We start from the raw sequence: 9,021 nt of genomic DNA, 5'->3' as shown, positions 1-9,021 counted from the left end.
CATCTTTACTATCATTACTCTGAATTCTTTTTCAGGTAGACTGCCTATTTCTTCTTCATTTGCTTGGCCTGGTGGGTTTTTACCTTGCTCCTTCATCTGCTGTGTGTTTCTGTGTTTCTCATTTTGCTTAACTTACTGTTTTCGGTGTCTCCTTTTCACAGGCTTCAAGTTTGTAGTTTCCGTTGTTTTTGGTGTCTGCCCCCAGTGGGTAAGGTTGGTTCAGTGGGTTGTGTAGGCTTCCTGGTGTAGGGGACTAGTGCCTGTGTTCTGCTGGATGAGGCTGGATCTTGTCTTTCTGGTGGGCAGGACTGCGTCCGGTAATGTGTTTTGGGGTGTTGTGATCTTATTATGACTTTAGGCAGCCTCTCTGCTAATGCGTGTAGTTGTGTTCCTGTCTTGTTATTCATTTGGCATAGGGTGTGCAGCACTGTAGCTTGCTGGTCATTGAGTGGAGTTGGGTCTTAGCGTTGAGATGGATTGTTTCTCCTTGGACTTACCCTGTATGGGACTCTCTGCGTTTCCTGGACTTAACTATTTCCTTTCCCACATTAGAGAAGTTTTGAACTATAATCTCTTCAAATATTTTCTCAGTCCCTTTCTTTTTCTCTTCTTCTTCTGGGACCCCTATAATTCGAATGTTGGTGCTTTTAGTATTGTCCCAGAGGTCTCTGAGAGTGTCCTCAATTCTTTTCCTTCTTTTTCCTTTATTCTGCTCTGCAGTAGTTATTTCCACTCTTTTATCTTCCAGGTCACTTATCCATTCTTCTCCCTCAGTTATTCTGCTATTGATTCCTTCTCGAGAAGTTTTAATTTCATTTATTGTGTTGTTCATCATGTTTGTTGGCTCTTTAGTTCTTCTATGTCCTTGTTAAATGTTTCTTGTATTTTCTCCATTTTATTTCTAAGATTTTGGATCATCTTTACTATCATTACTCTGAATTCTTTTTCAGGTAGACTGCCTATTTCTTCTTCATTTGCTTGGCCTGGTGGGTTTTTACCTTGCTCCTTCATCTGCTGTGTGTTTCTGTGTTTCTCATTTTGCTTAACTTACTGTTTTCGGTGTCTCCTTTTCACAGGCTTCAAGTTTGTAGTTTCCGTTGTTTTTGGTGTCTGCCCCCAGTGGGTAAGGTTGGTTCAGTGGGTTGTGTAGGCTTCCTGGTGTAGGGGACTAGTGCCTGTGTTCTGCTGGATGAGGCTGGATCTTGTCTTTCTGGTGGGCAGGACTGCGTCCGGTAATGTGTTTTGGGGTGTTGTGATCTTATTATGACTTTAGGCAGCCTCTCTGCTAATGCGTGTAGTTGTGTTCCTGTCTTGTTATTCATTTGGCATAGGGTGTGCAGCACTGTAGCTTGCTGGTCATTGAGTGGAGTTGGGTCTTAGCGTTGAGATGGAGATATCTGGGAGAGTTTTCGCCGTTTGATATTAGGCGGAGCTGGGAGTTCTCTGGTGAACTGATGTCCTGAACTCAGCACTCCCATCTCAGAGGCACAGCCCTGACACCTGGCCAGAGCACCAAGACCCTGTCAGCCACATGGCCACTCACAAAAAGAGAAAAAGGAAAAAAATATATATATATATATTGTTACTCTCAAAGTCCACCCCTTCAATTTTGGGATGATTTGTTGTCTATTCAGGTATTCCAGAGATGCAGGGTACATCAAGTTGATTGTGGAGCTTTAATCTGTTGCTTCTGAGGCTGCTGGGAGAGATTTCCCTTTCTCTTCTTTGTTCGCACAGCTCCTGGGGTTCAGCTTTGGATTTGCCCCGCCTCTGCGTGTAGGTCGCCTGAGGGTATCTCTTCTTCGCTCAGACAGGACAGGGTTAAAGGAGCAGCTGATTCGGGGGCTCTGGCTCACTCAGGCCAGGGAGAGGGAGGGGTATGGTATGCCGGGCGAGCCTGCGGTGGCAGAGGACAACATGTCATTGCAACAGCCTGAGGTGTGCCGTGTGTTCTCCTGGGGAAGTTGTCCCTGGATCACGGGACCCTGGCACTGGTGGGCTGCACAGCCTCCTAGGAGGTGAGGTGTGGAGAGTGACCTGTGCTTGCACACAGGCTTCTTGGTGGCTGCAGAAGCAGCCTTAGCGTTTCATGCTCATTTCTGGTGTCTGCTCTGATAACCGCGGCTCATGCCCGTCTCTGGAACTCATTTAGGTGGTGCTCTGAATCCACTCTCCTTGTGCACCCTGAAACAATGGTCTCTTGCCTCTTAGGCAGGTCCAGCCTTTTTCCCGGCCTCTCTCCCGCTTAGCTGTGGTGTACTAGCCCCCTTCAAGCTGTGTTCATGCAGCCAACCCCAGTCCTCTCCCTGGGATTTGACCTCCGAAACCCGAGCCTCAGCTCCCAGCCCCCGCCTGCCCCGGTGGATGAGTAGACAAGCCTCTCAGGGTGGTGAGTGCTGGTCGACACCAATCCTCTGTGTGGGAATCTGTCCACTTTGCCCTCCATAGTCCTGTTGCTGAACTCTCCTCCATGGCCCCAAAGCTTCCCCCCCTCTGCCACCTGAAGTCTCTGCCAGTGAAGGGGTTTCCTAGTGTGTGGAAACCTTTCCTCCTTCACAGCTCCCTCCCAGAGGGGCCGGTCCCATCCCTATTCTTTTGTCTCTGTTTTTTCTTTTTTCTTTTACCCTACCCAGGTAGGTGGGGAGTTTCTTGCCTTTTGGTAGGTCTGAGGTCTTCTGCCGGCATTCAGTAGGTTTCTGTAGGGGTTGTTCCACATGTAGATGTATTTCTGATGTATTTGTGGGGAGGAAGGTGGTCTCCATGTCTTACTCCTCCGCCATCTTGAAGGTCTTCCACTCAACATATGTTTTTAATATGAGCCCATATCACTCATAATCAAATATAATAGGCAATACCACTATTTTGTCTGTGCTAATCTATTTAGCCAAATTTTAAAAACCTAACTGCCTCTGATAAAAGCAGGGTTCACCTTAAACTAACCTATCACATGAAGAACATGATATGGTCTTGTAAAGTTTTTTCCCAAATACTAGAACTGATTATATTCTATTCAACCTGCCAAATCTACAGCTTGAATTGAATTTTATCCCCTTCCCATTCTGGTATCCTCATCATTGTTTACTGCTCCCACAGCATCATTGGGCTACGAAAACACAAAAATCTACCTGGGATATATAATCTCACTAACATCTATTCTCAGGAATATCATAGAGGAGGGAATAAAATCAGAGATAGAGTAGAAGGATTGCATAAATTCTCAGTGTCTTTCTTCTGGTCATGGGTATGTGGCCATGTTCTTATTTTCAAAGCTGTTCTTTCTGTTTACAGAGATCCTGTGTCTATACATATTCCAACAATCTACAACAGATTTTGAAGAATCTGTTTTGAAGAATCCTTTTCACTTTGAAATTGTATCTTTTTTTTCTTTTTTAAGAAAAAATATATAATTTAATGAGAAAACTTTGGTGGCTTTAGGGAACTTAGTTAACATTCATGAGATAAAGTTTCTTTCTGTTCTGGGATATGAAGGTTTCATGTAAGAAGAAAAAAGTGTCCACCTCTTATAACAAGAAGAAGGAAGTAGATGGGGCTGAGATATTCTCAGAGGAAAGGTCAAATATTTCAGCTAGCAGATATGAAAGCAAAAGATAAACTTACCTTCATCATGGTCATTAGAACAATTTCAAGAAAGACTATATAACTGAGGTAATACATGCAGGGTTCATTTAATATACCCACGAACTATAACTCACTAAGTTCAAGAACTCCTCCAAGAGGACTAAACAAATAATGGCCCCAGTGCTGTACACTTCCAGGTTTTCCTTTTTCAGCAGGTAGGTATTCAATTTAGGCAAAATTCTTATGCACTTAGTTACCTTCCCCACTTTTTTCACTAGCCCTATCACATGAGGTGAATTACAAAGGCTTTAACTTGTCACTTGGAATAGTGAACACAGAGTGGGCACTCAATAAACTACTGCTGAGTGAATTAATCTCAAAACCATTCAGTAACAAACATCCCAATCAAGTATTCAGTCTTGAAAATTACATCAAAAACAGTGAAACAGGATGGCAGAGACCCAAATGACAGAAATTGAGCAGATCTGTTCTTTTACACACCAATGGGTTCCTTGGGCAAAGGGGAAAAAAAAAAAATATATATATATAAACATAAATTTGGCTAAATATGATTATCATACCTTATCTCGAATTACTTTAGTCAGCATTCTTGTATCCACTCCATAAATTGCAGGGACCTGTAAGGAAAATAATTGTAGTGACAGTAAAATTGGAGGAAATTTCGTCCAGCAGAGTGTTTTCAAGTTACAAACTTAACATCATCTATTTTCTTGAGCAGTAAATAATTTCCCTACTCCTTCTTTTCTCTGATCCAGGGTGTCTGTGTCACTAGAACAAGGTAAATTGCTGTTCAGTTGGGCACAGGACTCTTAATACCCAGACCCTTCCTCAGAGTGAAAAGTGAGAAATTCTGAACATCAGTCTTCTGCTACAGCTCTTTTGCTTTTAATCCAGGATGTTAAATAAGTAATATAATTTTATAGATATATATATATTTTTAAAAAATGGAATTTGTGAACTTCATAAGCAAAGATATGTAATTAATAGGCAAATCCATGTTGTGAACCACATGTTCCTGGAACACGGTAGGCAATCCTGAAGGTTATCCTAAAGGTGCTTGTTAGGTAGTCATGCTGTATTAAAATTTTGCCCAATCTATTAGTAAACCAGGCACCATCATTTGTTTTAGTTTCTTTGACTAGGTTGGATAGAGATAGATATAGTACACTAAGTTCCCCCTTCTCCACAGTTTTGCTTCCTGTGGTTTCAGTTACCTGTGATCAACCATAGTCTGAACATATTAAATGGAAAATTTCAGAAATAAACAATTCATAAGTTATAAATTGTACACCACTCTGAATAGTGTAATGAAATCTCCCACCATCCTGCTCTGTCCCACCCAGAAGCTGAACCACCCCTTTGTCCAGCAGTGCCCACCCATTCGTCATTTAATAGCCACCTGGATTGTCAGGTCAACTGTTGCGGTATGGCAGTTCTATGTTCAAGTAACACTTATCTTACTTAATAATGGCTCCACAGTGCAAGAGTAGTGACGCTGGCAATTCAGATATTCCCTTACTGTGCCTAATTTATAAATTAGACTTTATCATAGGTATGTACACATAGGAAAAGACTTAGTAGATATAGGGTTTGCTACTATCCATGGTTTCAGGCATCCACTGGGCGTCTTAGAACGTATTCCCTGTGGATAAAAGGGGAAAGAGCAGCAAGTTAAGAATGAGGGAATAGGTTTTAGTTTCTTTTCTTCCATCATTTATCTGAGTGATATTTGAGCAAGATGTTCTCCCATTACCTGTACATAGAAGGAGGTAAAGTGGTTATTATTTTAGACACTCTTCTACTCTATGTGTCTATATCATGGAAGAAGATTCAAAGCACATTTTAAAAACTAACAAAACATGGATTAAGTTTATACTTCAACTATTAGTTCTGACACAAAGCAGCTATAATATCAGGTTTCTAAATAACACAAAGGAAACATTAAGGGGAGGAGGGAGGAGTCTCCTGAATGATGATTACAAGGAGGTAAATTCAGATAATGATTGAGAAGAAACTAGCAAAGACCTAGGAGATAATGCATATGCCTTCTTCTCCCTTGTAAAAATTTAGCAAGAATGAGGAAACAAAGATCAAGATTTTTTGCTTTGTTAGAAAGAGGAAACGTTTAGCCTCAATTGGGAGATGCTCTTCAGAGAGGCAGAGTTCCTCAGAATAATATTCGGTCAATTACAGGCCCAGTTGCAACTTAACAAAAAGCAGCTACAGTAACACTGGAAATAAAGCTTAGTATATTAGGTCTGTTAACTTCAAGTAGGTCTGACTTTCAAACCAGGAGAATCCCCTTATCTGATTAGAAAATAATACTTAAAGAAAGGAAGATATAAGGTTAGTAACTTATATAATTTGTTACTTCAAATGAAGTGATATCTAATTATACGTCATAGTCATAACCTTTAAGCCCAAACAGACTTGACGGCAATCGGTTTATATTAATTAAGAATTAAAATTAAGAATGTATGGTATAATCACATGACCTGAGCAAGGTCACACAGCTCGTTAATGGTAGAGCCAGTACTAGAATCCATGACACAAGTTACATATCTAGATCCTCGTTAAAAGGGGGAGGTTATGTTGCTCCGGAGAGTAGAAAATTCTAAAATTTTCTCTAACCCCTTTCCAGAATGAGAAAGTCTGTCTACCAAGCATGTATGAGTGCCACCTAGTGGATAAACTGAAAATATAAGGTCCTCAGTGTTTATATAAAGAATGAGTTCTGGACAGTTCTGGACAGTAGTAACAGTTCAGCCTGAAGGAATCGCGCTCTGAAACAAAAGGGTCCCAAACTGCCTGATCTGCTTTATCTGTTTGGCCCTTTTCAATTACATACACCTTCCCAACTTTCCACAGGCCCCACCAATCGTCCTTAGGTGATGCTGGATGACCTATCATATTTCTCACCTTTTCTTCCTGTAGCCATTGCCCTAGACTCTTGGCAGCCAGCCAGTGGTGGTAGTCATCACTATAATTCAGCACCAGCAAACCTGCAACCTGGAGAGACAGGCAGTCATTTTAAAAAAGTGATCACAAAATACTACCCAACTCTTGTGACTTGTCTTCTTTTTTAATTAATAAATTTATTTTTTTCCATTCTTTTTCAAATTCTTTTCCCATTTAGGTTATTACAGAATATTGAGCAGAGTTCCCTGTGCTATACAACAAGTAGGTCCTTGTTGGTTATCTATATATTTTAAATATAGCAGTGTGTACATGTGAATCCCAAACTCCCAGTCTATCCCCTCTGTTATGACTTGTCTTAAGAGTCAGTTTGCATTCTTCAAGCTTTATTATATTCGCTGATACAACACTTAAAATTTTGAAACTTGAAATGTGATAAAAAGTTTTCTCGTGAAATATAATAATTGTTACCTTAATTGCCATGTGGGGAACAGTCTTACTTGGTTTGCCAAATCCTGAGAGTAAACTAGGTCCCCCTTCTCAGTACCCTGTACTTTTCCACTATGGCATTTATCGATAATCTAATTAATAATTATTTGCTTAATGTACGTAGAGAATTAAAAATTTTTTTAATTTACATTTAAAAGAAACTAAATATTTGGGAGAAATGGTGAGATATATAACTAAATTAAATGATCAGTCCAAGTCATTCAAAAATAGAGTGGTGAATTTAGAGTGTAAATTTTTGAATCGTTTATATGGTTCACATCCCTAAGATATTATTCAAATTTGCCTTGAATAGGAAATTTTAATTGTGTTTACTTTTCGGCTGGCATACAAGTTATCTTTTACTCATCTCCCAAAGAGGATAAGATTTAAAAGGTAAATAATTGATACAGAGTTGATTCTTAAAAGTCATTTAAAAGGTGATTCAACTCGAATTCTAGCAGCATAGTTGTCATCTGAACTTATAACAACATTTTTCCAAACGAAGCCAGTTTTATCCATGGCATTAAAAATAAATCCAGAGTGCCCTGAGAAATGAAACTCAGAATAATGTCATGTTAAAGATTATTCTCATATACCTAGAAGTAAGACTGAGAATATAAATTTAATGATTTGTACTATAGGATTGAGGCCGAAATTTTGTCCAGTTTAGATTCTTAATAAATCAACTATGCTTTTTAAATAGTCATCACTGGTACTACCTTAATTCCATCGGACTCCAAATATTTGCTAAGTCCCAGTTCATCCACTGCAGTAGTGTCAGGGGCTCCACCATTCCCAACAATAGGATTGGCCATGGTGAGAATCTGTCCCTTGTAAGCAGGGTCAGTAAGAGCTTCCGGGTACCTAGGTAAAGATGCCAAGAAATTACCAAAAAAAAATGTATTCTACATACATGATCTTAATTATTGAATGCTTGAAAATTAGAGAACATGAGAATAAAATCCTACAAGCTCGTCTCTAGATTTTGCCGAAATTAGGGAAATTTTATGATAGAATATGGAAATTTATCCCATGATATTACTGATATGAAAAGACTTTTTTTTAACATCTTTATTGGAATATAATTGCTTTACAATGGTGTGTTAGTTTCTGTTTTACAACAAAGTGAATCAGTTATACGTATACATGTTCCCATATCTCTCACGTCTTGCGTCTCCCTCCCTTCCACCCTCTCTATCCCACCCTCCCTATCCCACCCCTCTAGGTGGTCACAAACCACCTAGCTGATATCCCTGTGCCATGCGGCTGCTTCCCATTAGCTATCCATCCTACGTTTGGTAGTGTATATATGACCATGCCACTCTCTCACTTCGTCACAGCTTACCCTTCCCCCTCCCCATAACCTCAAGGCCATGCTCTAGTAGGTCTGTGTTTTATTCCCATCCTACCCCTAGGCTCTTCATAACATTTTCTTTTTCTCTTAGATTCCATATATATGTGTTAACATACGGTATTTGTTTTTCTCCTTCTGACTTACTTCACTCTGTATGACAGACTCCAGGTCCATCCACCTCACTACAAATAACTCAGTTTCGTTTCTTTTTATGGCTGAGTAATATTCCATTGTATATATGTGCCACATCTTCTTTATCCATTCATCTGTTGATGGACACTTAGGTTGCTTCCATGTCCTGGCTATCGTAAATAGAGCTGCAATGAACATTTTGGTACATGACTCTTTTTGAAATATGGTTTTCTCAGGGTATATGCCCAGTAGTGGGATTGCGGGGTCGTATGGTAGTTCTATTTGTAGTTTTTTAAGGAACCTCCATACTGTTCTCCATAGTGGCTGTATCAATTTACATTCCCACCAGCAGTGCAAGAGGGTCCCCTTTTCTCCACACCCTCTCCAGCATTTATTATTTCTAGAGTTTTTGATGATGGCCAATCTGACCGGTGTGAGATGATATCTCATTGTAGGTTAGATGAGTCTAATAATTCCTGATGTTTAGCTTTTATCCATTTTCCTTTTTTTGAAAAAGAGTGAGTAAAACT

General features: G+C 39.8%; 1 protein-coding gene across 1 annotated transcript in view; it reads right to left on the bottom strand.

Moving 5' to 3' along the window:
* Nucleotides 1-9,021, bottom strand: part of CPS1 (carbamoyl-phosphate synthase 1) — a 149,747-nt gene that overhangs the window by 112,450 nt on the left and 28,276 nt on the right. Inside the window, exons 3-5 of the mRNA XM_024124648.1 lie at nt 7,725-7,869; nt 6,520-6,609; nt 4,161-4,217 (exon numbers count right to left, since the gene is read on the bottom strand). Coding sequence (XP_023980416.1) covers nt 4,161-4,217; nt 6,520-6,609; nt 7,725-7,869 — 292 coding nt within the window. The remainder of the gene's footprint in view (nt 1-4,160; nt 4,218-6,519; nt 6,610-7,724; nt 7,870-9,021) is intronic.

This window comes from Physeter macrocephalus, chromosome 2 (genome assembly GCF_002837175.3).
Source record: "Physeter macrocephalus isolate SW-GA chromosome 2, ASM283717v5, whole genome shotgun sequence".
In the NCBI taxonomy this organism is placed as follows: domain Eukaryota; kingdom Metazoa; phylum Chordata; class Mammalia; order Artiodactyla; family Physeteridae; genus Physeter; species Physeter macrocephalus.
This window is presented reverse-complemented; position numbering and strand designations above follow the sequence as displayed.